Source organism: Cervus canadensis, chromosome 14, assembly GCF_019320065.1.
Source record: "Cervus canadensis isolate Bull #8, Minnesota chromosome 14, ASM1932006v1, whole genome shotgun sequence".
NCBI lineage: Eukaryota > Metazoa > Chordata > Mammalia > Artiodactyla > Cervidae > Cervus > Cervus canadensis.
Window position 1 is genome coordinate 4,019,036 of NC_057399.1, and position 19,374 is coordinate 4,038,409.

Below are 19,374 nucleotides of genomic sequence, written 5' to 3' on the forward strand. Positions count from 1 at the left end.
ATTACAGGTGGATTCTTATTTACCGCCTGAGCCCCCAGAGAAGCCCAAGAATACTGGAGTGGGTAGCATATCCCTTCTCCAGGGGATCTTACTCAGGAATGCAGCCGGGGTCTCCTGCACTGCAGACGGATTCTTTACCAGGGAAGCCTGAGTTATTACCACCGAGTACTAATTTCAAGAACTGCATCAGAATTTCTATAAAGGCATGACAGGCAAAAATCCGTTTCGGAAAAGGGGTGCCACGTGGCCTGTCCCAAAGAGGATGTACATAGCAAGCACAATGTTGTATTTGGAGTTTACTTCAGGATGGGGGTGGTGCAGAGGCTGATGGAGATGTTTGAGGGGAGAGGTCAAATCCCACCCTGCTCCATGAATCCACAGATGTTTCTAATGCGGATGACAACCTTGCCAGGTTGGTATCATCCCAGTTTTGTTCAAGGGACTCAGGGAAAGTCTGACATTTTATCCTCCTGCTCCTTTAGTAAGAGAGCTATAGGTCTGACCAAATCCAAGAGGCCTTGACTGGCTGCTGCGTCTTGCAGATGCCTGGCCATAAGCTGTGACACTGTCCCTGTGCCTTCCACGGCCCTTCAGACAGCTTTGTGGACACGTGTGCTCTCATCTGTTTGGTCCCAGTTAAGGATAAGAGGGGAAGGAAAAAAAGACTCATGTGTGGATGTGAGAGTTGGACTATAAAGAAAGCTGAGCGCTGAAGAATTGATGCTTTTGAACTGTGGTGTTGAAGACTCTTGAGAGACTCTTGGACTGCAAGGAGATCCAGTCCATCCTAAAGGAAATCAGTCCTGGGTATTCATTGGAAGGACTGAAGTTGAAGTTGAAACTCCAATACTTTGGCCACCTAATGCAAAGAACTGACTCATTTGAAAAGACCTTGATGCTGGGAAAGATTGAGGGCAGGAGGAGAAGGGGAGGACAGAGGATGAGATGGTTGGATGGCATCACTGACTAAATGGACGTGGGTTTGGGTGAACTCCGGGAGTTGGTGATGGACAGGGAGGCCTAGCGTGCTGCAGTTCATGGGGTCGCAAAGAGACACGACTGAGAGACTGAACGGAAATGAACCCATGGTTGGTATACCCACAAGTGCGTGGAGTATCCAAGGAACTTAGTGGCAACAGGGGGGGTGAAGAAGCTCCAGCCTTGGGCTCCAGACTGCAAGTCAATGTTTTGCCAAGTCACATTCGTATGACATCAGTCCTTCTTGAATTCTATAGAAGTGCTCATAAGAGGAGGCATGAATAGGGAGGACACACACATGATGGTGATACATCTCTCTCTCATTAAGAGGTAGAAATTCCTTTTGAAATAGAACAGAAGAAAAATAAACAAGTACTGCAAGAGTAGACTTGAACCCTTCCTGGGAGATCCAAGAGTGCTTCTTGGAGAAATACACCACAGAATTTATTTTACTTTTCTCTTTGCTCTCACTGGCTGTTAAGCTCCATGAGGACAAGGAATTAGCCTGTGTTGTTCCCTCACCATCCTGAGCACATAGCAGTGTGCTCATGTAGTACATCATAGCTCATGTAACAGAGGATGTACACGTGTTCAGGGAGTGAATTCATAAATGAATGAATAATAGAAGGATTAGTAGAATTTTGGCTTAACTTGCCAGGTCTGGGTCCAGGGTAGAGCCCTCAGAACTTACAGAGGGCCTTGGCCTGTATGTGCAGAAGCTATTTGACTTCTGAGTTTCTGGAAAAGAGGCTAGGGTCACACCAGAAGAGATGTAAACATGTCCTCACAAAAGCTCAGATTCAGATGTTCATTGCAGCATTATTCACAATAACCGAAAAGTAGAATGACCCAGTGTCCATAAACCCAGTGTGGCAGATTGATACACAATAGGCCATGTGCCCATACGATGAACTGTTACTCATTTGTAAAAAGGAACAAAATACTGGTACATGTTACTCATTATAAAAAGGAATGAAATACCAGTACATGTTACAGCATGGAAAAAATCTTGAAAACATTTATGATAAGTGAAAGAAGCCAGTGAGGACTACTACATGTTGCATGATCCCACTTACATGAAGTGTCCAGAACAGGCAAGTCTGTAGAGATAGAAAGTTGATTAGTGAGTGCCTCAGCCTGGGGACACAGACAGGGAGATGGGAGATTTGGGAGGTGATAGCCGAAAGATATGGGAAAGACATCCGAAAGATAAGACTTCACCTTCCAATGCAGGGGGTGTGGGAGCTAAGAGCCCAGAAGCTTGGAGGCCAAAAGACTGAAACAAGAAACAGAAGCAATATTGTAACAAATTCAATAAAGACTTTAAAAATGGTCCACACCAAAAAAAATCTTTAAAAACAAGTATGAGATTTCTTGAGTTACAAAAGTGCTATAAAATTGACTCTGGTGATGGATATATAGTGTGCTGTGCTGTACACAGTTGCTCAGTGGTGTCCGATTCTTTGCGACCCCTGTAGCCCACCAGGCTGCTCTGTCCATGGGGATTCTCCAGGAATGTATCTTGTGAAAGTCGCTCAGTCATGTCAGACTCTTTGCAACCCCATGGACTATACAGTCCATGGAATTCTCCAGGCCAGAATACTGGAGTGGGTAGCCTTTCTCTTCTCCAGGGGATCTTCCCAATCCAGGGATGGAACCCAGGTCTCATGCATTGCGGGCAGATTCTTTACCAGCTGAGCCACCAGGGAAGCCCCAAGATACATTTCTATGTATCTTTTACACATAGGGAAAAAAAAAAAAAAACATTTGTTCACTTAACATGGATAAATATTATGGTATGTCAGTTATATCTCAATAAACCTATTACAAAAAAAAATTTTAAAGTGGGTTGATTAGGGAAGTACTGCAAAAGAGCAATCCTTTTTGCCCCTACTTTTTTTGGCTATCCTTTAAAACAAGTTCCATTTCTAAAGAAATGCCTGATCTTCCCCCCCTTATTTGTAAACACTAGTAAATTTTGTTTTTCTCGGATGTCTTTCTGCCAGCTTCTAAATCCAGAGGGTTAGGCTGGTGGTGGAGAGATTTTTAATGGATGTTCTGTTGATATTTACTGGGTTCTTTAGTAGCTGACTGGAGAAGGGAATGGCAACCCACTCTTGCCTGAGGAATTCTTGCCTGGAGAATTCCACGGACAGAGGAGCCTGGTGGGCTATTGTTCATGGTATTGCAGAGTTGGACACGACTGTGCAACTAGCTCTCACCTTTTTCAGGTTGGAAGGAGAACGAAAAATGAATGATCAATCATCTATTTAAAAAAAAATTAAGTCTTTGTCAAAATTGTTACAATATTGCTTTTTAAAATATATATATATATTGGCTTTTTGTCTTCGAGGTATGTGGGACCTTAACTCCCCAACCAGGGATGGAATCCGCACTCCTGCATTGGAAGGTGAAGACCTAACCACTGGGCCACCAGCGAAATCCCTGGATCACCCATCATGTAATACACACCTTTTAAAGAAAATTCTCAACAGCCTTGTGATACAGAAGAGTTTCCTCCATGAAGAAGGAACTCAGAAAAAAAAAAAAAAGAAGGAACTCAGAGAAGTCCTGATACATCCTATGTTACCCTGGCTTATTAAGGGCCGAGCAGCAGTTTTAACAAGACAACAGTAGTGTGACCCTGAAGCCCTGGGCCCTCCTCCTTCCTCAGGCAATAGGAGGCACCATAACTCACATCTGTGCTGGGGTTTTAGGAAGGAAGAGTGGCTTTTTTCTGCTTAAGGCATTTTGTCCTCAGGAGATTGCAGTTAAAATGCAAACAGACCACCTGGAGAAGTAGCCCAAGCCACAGACAATTCCTGTCGGTCTGCTGTAGCTCTGAAGTTTGTCTTATGTCCTTCTGCAGAACAGCTCTTTTACTTCAGGCTCTCATCCCTCCTAAGACTGCTTGGAAGTTTCTGTCTTTTCTCAGATCCAAGAGCTTCGGCATTTGTCTCAGAGGCGGCAACTTGACACAGAGTGGGTATGGTTGATGCTCAGGTTGCCTTGTTGAGAAAGTTATCTTGGCATGAGGGTCTCCCATCTGGGTGGGAGCACTCTCAGCATGGCCGCTCTGAGCCTGTGATCATGGAGCCCCTGCATCAGTGTTTCTGGCTGGGAGGAGACAGAGTTTGGAGCCTGCCACGTGGAACTGAGTCCAAGCTCATACTGTTTGCACAACAAGCCAATAATTCAATAAGTCAAGAGCTGAGTTGTTGGGGCAAGAAATAGGAATTTTATTCAGAAAGCCTGCAGGCCCAGAAGATGGTGGATTAGAGTCCCAAAGACCCATCCTCTGCGAGTTGGAAATCAGGTTTCTTTTATACTAAAAGGGGAGATGGTAAAGCCCTGGTTCTGGAGGGCCTCCCGAGAGGATGCGTTAAATGTGTTAAATTTCTTCCTGCAGCAGTTCACTGGTGGGTCTGGTCAAGATGTGTCCTGGGAGCTAAACAAAGTTATTTTTAGCTTAATGCTCATTACCTGGGAGGAAGGGTTCCAGAGAAGTGCTATTATCATTTAAGCTTATGGGCAACATCCCTTTAGTGATTAACTTGTAATATAATAGAATACAAAGCTTCTTCCTTATTGTTTTACTTGGTTAAGTGACTCAAGCCCTCTGTTCTTCAGGTTCCTCTTTGGCTAGTAAGATGGTTGTATTTACTGCATACAATTGTGAGGACTAGGTGAGTGGGGATCCATTCATTCCTTTAGGATTTACATCCCAAACCCCATGCAACCCCTCAAATAAATCTGGGTGCTCCCAATGGGCAAATTAGCTCCCACTGGGTCAAGAAGCCCATATTATTTAAGCCAAGCAGAACTGTAATTGGAATTTGTATTGCAACCAGCATCCTTAGCTCCAGAGGTCCCTTTCTTGGGAGGCTGACAGCCCAGATAAGTTCTTCCTTTAGGGCTTTTGTGAGCCTGAAAGCGTAATATCCTGAAACCTCTAGCAAGTAGAAGGAAGTGTTGGAAGGAGGATTTCTTTTCCCCTCCTTAGGCCCTGTCTCCAATTCATCCAAATCTACAGTGCAGAAGCACTGGATTCTACCATGAACCAGAGTCTTTTGAGCTTCCCAGAGGGCCCTGACTGATGGGAAGTGTTGACGACAGTCTCCTGCACAGAGATCTTGTTACATGAGAACTAGGTTCACCTCCTGATGGATGTTGAGCCAATAGACACAGCCCAGCCAAAGCTCAGGAGAAGGATGTGTTATTACTTGAGTCAAAGGTGAACACAAGGGATCTTTCCCAAAGTGGTGTCTCCCAGAGCAGGAAAACTGGTACATGCATATTCATGAAGGGGCTTGAGCCCAGGTAAATTAGTGTAGAATCAGAGCAAAGGCTGACAGAGTCCAGGTCTTAGCAGACTGAAGTCAGGAGGAGGATCAACATTACCATTCCACCCCTACTTAGTGGAGGCCTTAGTTCCTGTAGAACTCAAAGATTTATTACTGTGTATTGCCTATTATCCGTATGTTATATCCTTATGTATACTTATTGATTATAGGTAACACATTGTATTGTTATGTGTCCTTTGAGGAGGAACTAGGGCTCTGCTTTACCCTTGCACTGTCGTTTGACTGCCATTTCTCTGTTCCTGGATTCCTTTTTTCCCCTTAGAAGTAATTAATTCCCGAGACCTGTTCAAAAGCAAGCATTGTGGCCAGGCTTAGATCACAAAATGACTTAGACCAAAATGGGTTCTCTTATGTCAGGAAGGCCATTCCTGTTTCTCTTTCTCCAGGAGCCCCTAACCTATCTACTTAAGACCTGCCTTCTCAACACTTGAAGAATATACACTTCACGTTTGTACACTTCATCATTGTAGATATTAATACATTTTATTTATATATGTGTGTTTAGTTGCTAAGTGTTGTCTGACTCCTTGCGACCCCATGGACTGTAGCCTGCCAGGTTCCTCTGTCCATAGGATTTTCCAGGCAAGATTATTGGAGTGGGCTGCTATTCATCCTCCAGGGGATCTTCCCAACCCCGGGATGGAACTCTCATCTCTGGCATCTCCTGCACTGGCGGGTGCTTTGTTTACCACTGAGCCACCAGCGAAGCCCAATCCATAGATAGGGAGGCTTAAATAAAATGACTTGATTTCTCCCTGTTCCGGAGGCTGGAAGTCTAAACTCAAGGTGCCTGCAGGGCTGACATCTGGCGAAGTGCTCTCCTTGGGTTGCAAATAGTGAAGTGAAAGTCGCTCAGTCGTGTCCGACTCTTTGCGACCCCATGGACTGTCCGTGGAATTCTCCAGGCCAGAATACTGGAGTGGGCAGCCTATCCCTTCTCCAGGGGATCTTCCTGACCCAGGAATTGAACCGGGGTCTCTGGCATTGCAGGCAGATTCTTTACCAGCTGAGCCACCAGGGTTGCATATGGCCCTTCTTTCTGTGTCCTCTTGTGGGCTCTCCTCCACACAGGTAGGTGGAGAGAGAGGGGAAGCAAGCTCTCTGGCTTCTCTTCTTTAAAAAAAAATTTTTTAATAAATTTATTTTATATTTGGCTGTGCTTGTCTTCATTGTTTTGTGTGGGCTTTCTCTAGTTGTGGAGAGGGGGGCTTCTCTTCATTGCAGTCCTCGGGCTTCTCATTGCTGTGGCTTCTCTTGTTGCGGATCACAGGCTCTAGGTACACAATCTTCAGTAGTTGCGACCCACAGGCTCTAGACCTCGGACTCAATAGTTGAGGTGCTCGGGCTTAGTTGCTCCATGGCGTGTGAAATCTTCCTGGACCGGGGATTGAACCCTGCATTGGCAGGCGAATTCTTATCCGCTGCACCAGCAGGGAAGCCTCCTGGTTTCTTTTATGATGAAGGCATCATCATGACCCCATCTAAACCGGACTACTTCCCAAGGATCCCATCCCAAATACCATCCCACTGGGGGTTAGAGCGTCAACTTGTGAGATCTGGGGTGACATGATTCAGTCCACGGCAGGAGTTAGTACATGGACGACCCTGAGCACCCAGCACCAGAAACATGATCGAATTCAAAAGTGCTGACGACACACGTGTGTTTGTACTCAGACAGCTCCTTACGGTTCACAGCGCATCCTCACCCTCAAAACTCTTCCACTGGGGGCCTTTTAGCAACCCTGTGAAGTAGGCTTTTTCCAGATGAGAAAGCCAAGGAGAGGCTGGGCGATTTGCCAAAGTCACATGCACTCAAGCAGTTAAGCCTCCTGACTCAGCCCACGCATTTCCTGTCTCTTTTTCTGAGGTCCCCGGCACCACTTCAGTACAGTGTGCCCCCTGGACTCACTCCAAGGCTGCCGAGAAGCTCACAGAGAGGTCTGAGTTAGAAGTGACGAGTATGCTTAGGGTCCCATACTCGGGGGCCTCCTGGACTGCGTCAGACTGTTTCTGTCCTCAGTACTAAGTTTCCCCTAGAGATAAATCAGTTGACTTCACTCTGTGAAAAAGCAACACCATGCAGTGCAGTCAATACGGAACATATAGTCAGTGAAGTCATCAAGAAGAGTGACCACAGGGAAGTACCCAAGTTTAGGGTTCTCCATCATTTGGGGGTCAAATGGGAGAAGAGTTTTATTTCCATACGCCAGCAGAAATCGTTTCTGAGTATGAGATTGTTTTTGCTAAGAGGAAGTAAAGAGTAAACTGTTCCCATATAAATGCAGAGTCATTGCCCTGGCTGGTGTTAGAGGCCAGTGAGATCACCATGGAGGATGGTCTAATTTTTCTATGGATTACAGAAGGCTTGCTTGCTGTAGATGCCCAATAAGTACTTTTCAAAAATCAACTAATCTTCCAAGAAGATCTTTTTTTAAAAAAAAGTATTTTGTTTATTTGGCTGCACCAGGTCTTAGTTGTGGCCTGCAGGATCTTCAGTTATGACATGTGGGATCTAGTTCCCTGACCAGGGATCGAACTTGAGCTCTCTGCATTGGGAGCATGGCGTCTTAGCCACTAGACCACCAGGGAAGTCCCCAAGAAGATCTTTAACTTCTCATGAATTATTCTTTTGCTTGAGAATGTCTTCAGATATTAGAAATCCACGGTGAGAAAGAGTCCTTTGTTTCCTCCAGATGTTGACCTGTGTGAGCTCTCCAACCTCTGTTTATCTTGGGTTCTGTGTAGGTGAGAAAACCTCCTCTAATTGGCACATGTGTGTGTGACTGGATGAATAAAGTATCTTTTGATTGTTAATCATCTAATTTGTGTGTGTGCGTGAAGGGAAATAATGGGTCAGTCATCAGGGAGGATTTTGCAAATTTTGTGAATTTGCAACAAGAGCTGAGAAGGGCTTGAACAAGAGCTTGAACAAGAGCTGAGAAGGGCTTGAACATTTATTGGGGGCAGGATACACAGCCCAAGTCCCCGCTCAGTTTTCTGCCTTCCATTCAGCCAGGAGCAAGTCTTCCTTGATGGCTTAGTGGGTAAAGAATCCATTTGCAATGCAAGAGACACGGGAGATGGGATTCCATCCCTGGGTCAGGAAGATCCCTTGGAGAAGGAAACTGTAAAGGCGAGTGCAGAGAAAAAGAGAGTGAGCTGCGCAGTCAGACAAGAAAAGGGAAATTTATTAGAGGGAAAAGAGAGGGTGACTAGCTCTTAAAGAGGACCGGTACCCTCCGTTTCTGACGGAGTCCTTTTTATACCCCACCAATGAAAGATTCTCTGAAGGGATGGTCACGTAGCCGGAGGTCTGAAATCTGGTGGTCTCGCAGCTTTGAGAAGATAGGCACCAGTGAGATAACAGGATGCCATTTGGGCAATTTGGTCAGTCTCAAGGATCACTGTGATTTATTCTTTATTTGCAAGGTCGACATAATGAGCCATCTTATCAGTGAGACCCCATGTGGACCCTATCATTCCAGCCTTTTTGATTTAGGATAAGGGCCGAAGGTCAATCTTCTGTAACTGCTTCCTGCGGAACAGGGGTATCATGGGGGTGAGATAAGAAAAGACTGGAATGTGGGTCAAGGGGATTTGTGTGGGGTCGAAGTTTTTGATAATCTGAGTGAGTTAGAAGTAGCTTGTGGACAGTTCAGTTGGTGAAGGGTTGTAAGCGATCCTGAAGAAATTTTGAAAAAAGACACATTAAACATGGACTGAAAGTTAGAATAAGGGTAAATAGAAGGAGAGGGCCTAGAAAAGATAGGACCCAGGGCATCCAATTCCAATTGCTTAACCAGTTTTCCCATGAATTACTGAGGTGGTGGAGGTATTCTTGAGGCCCTGTTTGTCAGATTTCTTGCTGCTTCCTCTAGAACGCCTGATTTATTGGCATAGAAACAGCAGGCTTCCTCCAAAACTAGGCATAGGCCTCCTTTTTCTGCTGTGAGGAGGTCTAATCCTCTTCAGTTTTGGAGGACCACGGCTGCCAGGGAACCTAGCTGGTTTAGGATAGTGATAAGGCTATTAGCTACTTCTTCTAGACTGTCATTGAGGTCTTTAGAAAGGCTTTTATAGTAATTTAAAGAGGTTGTGAGTCCTGTGGTCCTTGTCCCAATCCCAGCAGCTCTTCCTAAACCGATTAATAGAGGAATGAATTGAATTGCCCATTTGGGTCAGTTATGAGTTAGTGGATAGGAAGGGTCTGACTGTTAGGAGCAATATAAATATCTGGGAGCAGATATACCAGGGCACATGTTCCTGCCCAGTTAGTGGGAAGACATAAATAAGTAGTGGTTCCACATGAGAAAAATATTCCAGGAGTAAGAAGACAATAGCTGAAATCAAAAGCAAATAGAAGTCTTTCTGGGAACTTGTTAGTAGTCTCTGAAACTGACAGTGAAGTCACCAGTGTAGCCCCTACAAGAGGAGTATTTACACGATATGCAGAAGTGAGTCTCCCTGAGAAACAAAAGAATGCCCTGCAGTTCCTGAGACATGATAGACAGATCGGCCTGAAGGGAAGGAGAGATGTGAAGTGTGATTACAGAGGTGTGGCAGTATAGTTCCTAGTTGGGGTTAAGAATTGTTGATGGAGTTTTGTCTGGAGAAACAGAAAGAAGCCTGTTGTTGTAGACATCAGAAGTGGCGGGTGTTAAGGAGCAGTAACCAGGCTAGATCAGAGGGTGGGCTTGGGATAGTAATAGAAGCTTTGAATTTTGAGAGAAGGTCTCTCCCAAGAATAGGAGTGGGGCATTTTGGGAGTATGAGAAAAGAATGGGAAAATGGAGTATCTTGAAGTGTGCAAGGTAGAGGTTATTTGTGGTGTAGATATTAAACCGTCAACCCCCATAACAGAGACCTGGGAGACCTTGGTTTTTCTGGAGTAGGCAGGCATAGCAGAGCAAGTGGCCCCCGTGTCAATGAGAAAGGAGGTCGGCTTACTTGCCACTGTAAGAGGTAGCCTGGGCTCCGTGGTGGTGATGAGAGTCGGGGCCTGGGGGCCTGGGCATCTTCAGTCTTCAGCGGCGAGTCCGAGGAGGCTGGGCAGAGCTGGGTTGGAGGACTCCTGCTGGGGACCAGGAGGGGGTGTCCGGATCCCTGGAGGGGGTTTTGGGCAGTCGACCTTCCAATGTCCCTTTCTGCCACAGCTGGGACGCGGACCTGGAGGGGCCTTGGTTTAGGCATGAGCAGCCCAGGGACCTTCTTTGGAACGAAGCAGGGCCCAGGTGGCTTCCTTTCTTTGCTGGTTGATGGAGGCTTGGAGCCACTTAGGGCAGTGGCTAAAAGGTGGTACTTGGCTTGATCTCCGTGGGCCTTCTCTAGTTTTGCCTGTTCGTCCCAGTTATTGAAAATCTTAAAGGCTAACTTTAAAAGGTCTCGTTGAGGGGTTTGAGGGCTTTCTTCTGCCTTTTTTAGTTTCTTGCCGATATCTGGGGATGACTGGGAGATAAAATGGGTGTTAAGAACAATGGTGCCCTCTGCTGAAGTGGGGTCTAATTTTGTATATTTTTGTAGGGCTTCCGTTAACCTGGCTAGAAATTGTGCCGGGTTTTTATCTAGTCTTTGAGTTATTTCTTGGAGCTTATCAATGCTGATGGCTTTATGCCCTGCCTTTTGACGGCCCACAATGAGGCAAGCAACCATGTGATTACCAGCTGCTCATCTGGGTCTCCCTGCCTGATCACCCCAGTTGGGGTCTCTCGGGGGACAGCCGTGGTCCCTACGCCTTCGTGTCCTCTGTCCTGAGTATCTCAGCAGCAGGAGCCTGAGAGGTTTGCCTTACTCGTTCCTTCTCTTCCGGGAGAAGAGTGGGGGAGAGGATGATGTAAATACCATGCCAGGCTAAGTCGTAAGACTGGGTAAGATACTTGAATTCTTTTAGATAATTATCAGGGTCTGAGGAGAAGGAGCCAAGATGCTTTTCGGCCTGAGACAGATCGGTGAGGGAGAATGGGACATGAACCCGAACAATACCTTCTGCTCCAGTTACTTGCCCTGAAGGGAGGAGAGGGGCAGGGGCAGGGGCGGGGCCCTGCGGTGAAGTTTCCTGTTTTAAACTTGTTCGGGACCCTCAGCGAGGGGATCTAGGGAGGTTGGGGTAGAGGATGGGGCTGAGGTCTCAGAGCTTATCTCAGGCACAGGCTGGGGAAGGGGTTTGGGTGCTGGGGCGGGGGAGGCCTGCTCTTGAGAAGGAGGGAGGGAAGGGGAAGGGCACGTAAGATGGAGGTTGTGGAACTGGATCTGGAGCAGCTGCAAGGGGGTTGGGAGCGATAGGGGGTGGGCTGTGGTCGGAAGGGTCGAAGGAAGAAGAAAAGTCTCAACAGGGATCAGGAGACATTGTATTAGGAGGATGTGGCCCAGAGAGGGCTAAGAGTATTTAAGAAGTAGAACAGGATTCACAGAGAGCAAAGAGCAAAGAAAACCTGAACATAAGGGATTTCTAACCCCTTGCCACTGTGGTGGCAGAAGTTATTGAGGTCCTGTAGAGTATTATAAACAAGTGTTCTGTTTTCTGGCCATTGGAAGCCATTGAAACCTGTTACCAAGTCTGTATTGTGGCCAGACAGTGTTAGAATAGTAAATAAGTCATTTTGGTCTTACCTCCCCTTGGAAGTCTGAAGCTTTCAGGTTTCGGAGAAGGCATCCTAGAAGAGTAGATTTTGAGGGCTGGGATAGAGAATTTCCCTTTGTGGCCGAATAGGGAGGTTAGAGTCGGACACGACGGAGCGACTTCACTTTCACTTTCATGCATTGGAGAAGGAAATGGCAAACCACTCCAGTGTTCTTGCCTGGAGAATCCCAGGGACGGGGGAGCCTGGTGGGCTGCCATCTATGGGGTCGCATAGAGTCGGATACGACTGAAGCGACTTAGCAGCAGCAGCAGGAAGGTTAGACATGGGCGAGAGAAAGTGAGGAGAAAGTTCCGAGAGAAAAGGCATCCCTGTTCTCAGGACTTTCTCAGAGAGTAATAATAGTCTGCATTGAAATGGGCATCCCCTATTTCAAAGTCAGATGGGGCACAAGGCCGAGGGCCGTGGGGATCCTCCCGCCAGCGCTGGGACTTGGGAAGCAAGAGAGAGAGTGTCGGAGGGAATGGGATTTCACTCACCCTTGTAACTGATGGATGAAAAGTGGGCTGGGGTGTGGATGTCAGCCCAGCAAGGCAAGTGGAGAGTCCTGTCCCGGATCTTGTCTCAGGGACCCATCGCAGGGCCCCAGGGAGGGGACCACGGGAGGTGGGCTCGGGAGAGGAGCCCACCCAGGTGTGGTGATCTTCCCTCCCGGGTTTCGGCACCAGAGTGCAAGGCGAGTGCAGAGCCAAAGAGAGCAAGCCCTGCAGTCAGACAAGAAAAGGGAAACTTATTAGGGGGAAAAGAGAGGGTGACTGGCTCTTAAAGAGAACCAGTGTCCTCCTGTTCTGACGGAGTCCTTCTTATACCCCACCAATGAAAAATTCTCTGAAGGGATTCACTGGAGGTCTGGAATCTGGTGGTCTCGCAGCTTTGAGAAGATAGGCACCAGTGAGATAACAGGATCCCATTTGGGCAATTTGGTCAGTCTCAAGGATCACTGTGATTTATTCTGTTTGCGAGGTCAACATAATGAGCCATGTTATCAGTGAGACCCCAAGTGGACCCTATCAGAAACAACAACCCACTCCAGTATTGTTGCCTGGGAAATCCCATGAAGAGAAAAGCCCGGAGAGCTACACTTCATGGGGCTGCGAAAGACTTGGACATGACCGAGCAACTAAGCATGCATAAGCACAGTCAGGAGTGGCTTTCAGTCCAGGAGCAGGAGATTCATGGAAGACTGGCTGGGGTAGTGGGCTCCTGAACCCATAAAAGCGTGGTGCCTCCTGCCAACAGAGGGAGCAGAACCTGTGGGAGGCAGGGTTCTGGCTGCCATCAGTCTGCTGATAGCACTGGGCCAGATGTCGGTCAGGAAATCGAGGGCAGGAGGACGGGTTGAGCTTAAGCCTGGGGCCTGCTGTCGCTGTGAACCAGCACATCAGCTCAACACCAGGGACAGGGACTTTCCTGGAGGTCCAGTGGTTAAGAATTCACCTTCCAATGCAGGGGACGAAGGTTTGATCCCTGGTTGGGGAACTAAGATCTCATATGCCGTGGGGCAACTAAGGCTGTATAGCACAGCTAGAGAAGCCTGAGCTCTGCAACAAAGACCCAGCACAGCTAAAATTGAAAAAAAAAAAAAAAAAAAAAAAAAAGCCAGGGTGGAAGAAGAACCAGGGTCCTTGTGTCTGAGACAAGAGTGAGTTAATCAAGGCAAAAATATCTGTGCTCTGTTAACTTGTCCCTTTTATACTTGGTCATTCTTTTGCACTTTAGGTTTTCAATCGGGGCTTCCTTTCCCTTTAAATGCAGGTAGAATGGATGGAAACCTTCCACTGTGACGATCTTTGGATGTTAAAGGTGTCCCTAGATGTTACAAATCCCCAGGTAAAGGAGGATGCTGGGGGAAAAGGTTGTGCTTGCTTTCTGAAGACATAAAGCTCCACCGTTGTTTGATTTCTTGACTGTTATTATTTTTATTTATTTATTTATTTGGTCATACCGTATGGCATGTGGGATCTCAGTTCCCCGACCAGGGATTGAACCTGCACCCCCTGCAGTAGAAGAAGAGTCCTAACCATTGGACAACCAGGGAAGTCCTGCCACCCTTGTTGATTTTTGAAGCTCCCACTAAACCTGGTGAGTTTAGTAAACCCACCTGCAGGTTTAGGAATAGACGGTGAGGCTGGCGGAGAAGCCACAAGGTGAAGGAGGGCTCTGCTTTGCAGAAACTCATCCAGAACATAGGGTTTCTTCTTCCAGAAGATGTTCTTTGCCGACCCCACCATGCTAGACTTCATGTCTACCCCGACCCCTCCCTCCTTCTTCAAATCTGTCTCTCCTTCCCTTTCAGTGGCAGGACAGCAGCCTCCCCCCTGCTCTGATGTTGGGGTCCTTGCTGACATTCATTCATCCCACAATGTCTCACATGCCCCAGCCTGCCTAACTCAAGATCCTTCCTGTATTGGTTGGAATTCTGGGTTCAGTTGTATTCTTTCTCTTTTTAATTTCATTTCTCCAGAGAGGTTTCATTTGGAAATTCCAACCTTGCTCGGCTGATGTAAGGGAGTCAGAGGAGGGCCGCTGTGGGATCATCCTGGCCTCCCAGTTCTGGGTGCACCTGGGGAGAGTGGGGGTGCACCCCTGGGGAGCCCTGCAGCTGGTGGGAGGTGGAGACAGCTCCTTGGCTCTCGGCACAGTGGAGGTGCTGGTGCGGCAGAAGCCCTCCCAGCTCAGGAAACATGTTCTAGACACTCCTACCAAGGTTGTCCTGAAGGTTTCTTTAGTTCTTTTTACATTTTTTTTTTATTATTTTTTTTGGCAGTGCTGGATAGTTTGCAGGCTGCTGGTTTTAGGGCTTTGGACCTGAGCTGAATTATGCCACAGGGTTTCCTAGTTCTCTAGCTTGCAGACATCAGACTATGAGACTTCCTGACCTCTGTTACCACAGGAGCCAGTTCCTAGAATAAATCTCCCCTCCTCTCTCCCTCTCTGTTCATATGTACACCTCGTGGTTTATTCTCCGGAGAACCCTAGTGATTATGTGAGCTGTACACTCACTCCAGGCTAGAGATGAAATCCAGCAAATGGAATCCAAAATGCTGGTCTTTAATGATCTTCAGAGATGATGTGGCTGAACCCATTAGTGGGGAGTAGAGGAGGGTGCGGAGAAATAGCACGGACGTGAGCTCATCTGGACTGGAGCTGATTGGAGCCTGAGTTTCATAAGCACCACAGACCTGGACCCACCGCCTGTGACGCCCGCCCCTCCGGAACCCACAGGACTGACATCACCACTTGTCGCAGGTGCCGACAAAGGTGATGCAGGCATTGCCTGCGGGGGCTCATCGTCACGCTGGTGTTTCCAGGGCCAGGGTTAGCAAATGCCAAGCTGATAATGTGCTGACGGCTGCTTCCCCAAGCCCCTGGCTTCAGGTTGGAGTGTGGGGCTAAGAGAAACAAACAATTTGCTAGGAGCCGGGGAGACGGCTGGGCAGGAATGAGCTATCTGTAAGCTGCCTTTGGTCTCTTCCCAGCTGGTCCCCCCCTTTTAAACTGATTGATTAATTAAAAAAATTTACTTGGCTGCGCCGGGTCTTAGTTGGGGGCATGCAGGATCGTTAGTTGTGGCACGTGAACTCTTAGTTCACGTTAGCATGGGGGATCTAGTTAGCATGGGGGATCTAGTTCCCTGATCAGGTCTTGAACCTGGGCCCCCTGCATTGGAACCACAGAGTCTTAGCCACTGGACCACAAGGGACATCTCTGGGTGCCCATTGTAAACAGGTGGGTAATGGGGTGGCCCCCCTGGAGTCTCTGGCTCTTGTAGTGGTCCCTGCACTGAAGGCGCTTCAGTGGCTTCTGGGGGGAGGGGTCTCCCCAGGGGTCCCAGGAGCAGCTCTGTGAGGTGCACAGGCATCCCCGTGTGGCCCTTGACCTTCCTCGGGGTGAGGCCAGGCAATGTAGAGGAAAGACAGGCTTAGGCTTTGGGTGCTGGAATTTGCCCCTGGCCTTTAGTCGGTGTGTGAAGTCACTGGGCTTTGATGAGCCTTGGTTTTATCCTCTGTGTCATCTGAGTGATGGGGATGGTATTTGCTGGAGGTCTGACTCAAGGCATCAGCAGGGTTCATTTCTTCTGATACCGCTCTCCTTGGCTTGCAGGTGGTTGCCCTCTCTCCCTGCCCCGACATGCTTTCTCCTCTTTGCTTGAGCACCACTGCAGTCTCTCTGTGTTCAAATTCCACCTTCTTTACACAGGTCAGATTGGATTAGGGCTCACTCTGGAGGCCTGACTTCATTTTAACTTCATCACATCTTTAAAGGCTCTGTCTCCAAACACAGTCACATTCAGAGGGCATGGGGCTTAGGGTTTTGACATATGAATGTTGGGGGTGCGGGTGGGGTGGAAAATCAGCCTATAGGGCTTTCCTGGTAGCTCAGCTGGTAAAGAACCCCCCTGCCAGTGCAGGAGACACAAGGATTGATCTCTGGGTTGGGGAGATCCTCTGAAGAAAGAAATGGCAGTATATTGCTCCAGTATTCCTGCCTGGAAAATTCCATGGATAGAGAAGCCTGGCGGGCTATAACTCATGAGGTCACAAAAAGTCAGGCACGACTGAGTTTGCATGCACACACATTCAGCCCATGACACTAAGTAAAACTTCTAGCCAAGTAGTAGCCTCCATAGATCCTCATTATTCTATATCATCACTTTATTTTTGGGCAGGCCACTTGGCACATGGGAGCATGTGGGATCTTAGTTCCCTGACCAGGGGTCGAACCTGTGTACCCTGCATTGGCAGCACAGAGTCTTAACCACTGGACCACCAGGGAAATCTCCCTCATTATTATGAAACCCTGCCATTTCTTTCCCCCGCTTCTTTCTCCCTGCTCCTCATTCTAGAAGGTTTCCCTGGTTTGGGAGCTGATAATTATGCTGGGATAATAGCAGTATTTTTCACAGAATTGATAGTGAAAGCTAATTAATCGAAGGACAAGAGGTTGTTCAGTCACTCAGTCATGTCCAACTTCCATGACTGCAGCACGCCAGGCTTCCCTGTCCTTCACTATGTCCCAGAGTTTGCTCAAATTCATGTCCATTGAGTGGGTGATTCCATTATCTCCCCATCTATTTGCCATGAAGTGATGGGACTGGATGCCATGATCTTGGTTCTCTGAATGTTGAATTTTAAGCCAACTTTTTCACTTTCTTCTTTCACTTACGTCAAGAGGCTCTTTAGTTCTTCTTTGCTTTCTGCCATAAGGGTGGTGTCATTTGCATATCTGAGGTTATTGATATTTCTCTTGGCAATCTTGATTCCAGCTTGTGCTTCATTCAGCCCAGCATTTCACATGATGTACTCTGCATATAAGTTAAATAAGCAGGGTGACAAGCCTTGACGTACTCCTTTTCCTATTTGGAACCAGTCTGTTGTTCCATGTCCAGTTCTAACTGTTGCTTCCTGACCTGCATACAGGTTTCACAGGTGGCAGGTCAGGTGGTCTGGTATCCCCATCTCTTGAAGAATTTTCCACAGTTTGTTGTAATCCACAGAGTCAAAGGCTTTGGCATAGTCAATAAAGCAGAAGTAGATGTTTTTCTGGAACTCTCTTGCTTTTTTGATGATCCAGTAAATGTTGGCAATTTGATCTCTGGTTCCTCTGCCTTTTCTAAAGCCAGCTTGAAAATCTGGAAGTTCACGGTTCACATACTGTTGAAGCCTGGCTTGGAGAGTTTTGAGCATTACTGTTGCTAGTGTGTGAGAGGAGTGCAATTGTGAGGTAGTTTGAGCATTTTTTGACATTGCCTTTCTTTGGGATTGGGATGAAAACTCACATTTTCCAGTCCTGTGGCCACTGCGGAGTTTTCCAAATTTGCTAGAAAATTGAGTTCAGCACTTTCACAGCATCATCTTTGAGGATTTGAAATAGCTCAACTGGAATTCCATCACCTCCGCTAGCTTTGTTCGTAGTGGTGCTTCCTAAGGCCCACTTGACTTCGCATTCCAGGATGTCTGGCTCTAGGTAAGTGATCACACCATCATGGTTATCTGGGTCATAAAGATCTCTTTTGTATAGCTCTTCTGTATATTCTTGCACCTCTTCTTAATATCTTCTGCTTCTGTTAGGTCCATACCATTTCTGTCCTTTATTGAGCCCATCTTTGCATGAAATGTTCCCTTGGTGTCTCCAGTTTTCTTGAAGAGATCTCTAGTCTTTCTCATTCTATGGTTTTCCTCTATTTCTTTGCATTGATCACGGAGGAAGGCTTTCTTATCTCTTCTTGGTATTCTTTGGAACTCTGCATTCAAATGGATATATCTTTCCTTTTCTCCTTTGCCTTTAGCTTCTCTTCTTTTCACAGCTATTTGTAAGGCCTCCTCAGACAACCATTCTGCCTTTTTGCATTTCTTTTTCTTGGGGATGGTCTTGGTCACTGCCTCCTGTACAGTGTCATGAACCTCTATCCATAGTTCTTCAGGCACTCTGTCTATCAGATCTAATCCCTTGAATCTACTTGTCACTTCCACTGCATAATTGTGAGGGATTTGACTTAGGTCACACCTGAATGGAAACAGTGAGAGACTTTATTTTCTTGGGCTCCAGAATCACTGCAGATGGTGACTGCAGCCATGAAATTAAAAATGCTTGCTTCTCGGAAGAAAAGCTATGACCAACCTAGACAGCATATTAAAAAGCAGAGACATTACTTTGCCAACAAAGGTCCATCTAGTCAAAGCTATGGTTTTTCCAGTGGTCATGTATGGATGTGAGAGTTGAACTATAAAGAAAGCTGAGCGCCGAAGAATTAATGCTTTTGAACTGTGGTGTTGGAGAAGACTCTTGAGAGTCCCTTGGACAGCAAGGAGATCCAACCAGTTCATCCTAAAGGAAATCAGCCCTGAATATTCATTGGAAGGACTGATGCTGAAGCTGAAACTCCAATACTTTGGCCACTTGATGTGAAGAACTGACTCATTGGAAAAGACCCTGATGCTGGGAAAGATTGAAGGCGGAAGGAGAAGGGGACAATAGAGGATGAGATGGGATGACATCACTGACTCTATGGACATGAGTTTGAGTAAACTCTGGGAGTTGGTGATTGACAGGGGAGCCTGGCGTGCTGCTCTCCGTGGGGTTGCAAAGAGTTGGACATGGCTGAGTGACTGAACTGAACTGAACTGAACTGAGTAGGTGATGCCATCCAACCATTTCATCCTCTGCCACTTCCTCTCCTTTTGCCTTCAATCTTTCCCACCATTAGGGTCTTTTCCTGTGAGTCAGCTCTTTGTACCGGGTGGCCGAAGTATTGGAGCTTCAGCTTCAGCATCAGTCCTTCCAGTGAATATTCAGGGTTGATCTCCTTTAGGATGGACTGGAAACAGTGAAAAGCCTGCTCAGCATTGCTTTACCAACAGTCTATCCTCAGGGACTTCCCTTGGGCTAGTCTTACT

General features: G+C 47.1%; 1 protein-coding gene and 1 non-coding gene across 2 annotated transcripts in view; both read right to left on the minus strand.

The window, feature by feature from the left end:
• Positions 1-7,679: 7,679 nt before the first annotated feature.
• LOC122452775 overlaps positions 7,680-19,374 on the minus strand; it is a 52,714-nt gene continuing 41,019 nt past the window's right edge. Inside the window, exons 3-6 of the mRNA XM_043486412.1 lie at positions 12,457-12,540; positions 11,949-11,992; positions 10,290-10,787; positions 7,680-8,467 (exon numbers count right to left, since the gene is read on the minus strand). Coding sequence (XP_043342347.1) covers positions 8,351-8,467; positions 10,290-10,787; positions 11,949-11,992; positions 12,457-12,540 — 743 coding nt within the window. The 3' untranslated portion in view covers positions 7,680-8,350. The remainder of the gene's footprint in view (positions 8,468-10,289; positions 10,788-11,948; positions 11,993-12,456; positions 12,541-19,374) is intronic.
• TRNAG-GCC lies at positions 16,681-16,753 on the minus strand. Its single transcript has one exon. It is a non-coding gene; the product is annotated as a tRNA-Gly (tRNA).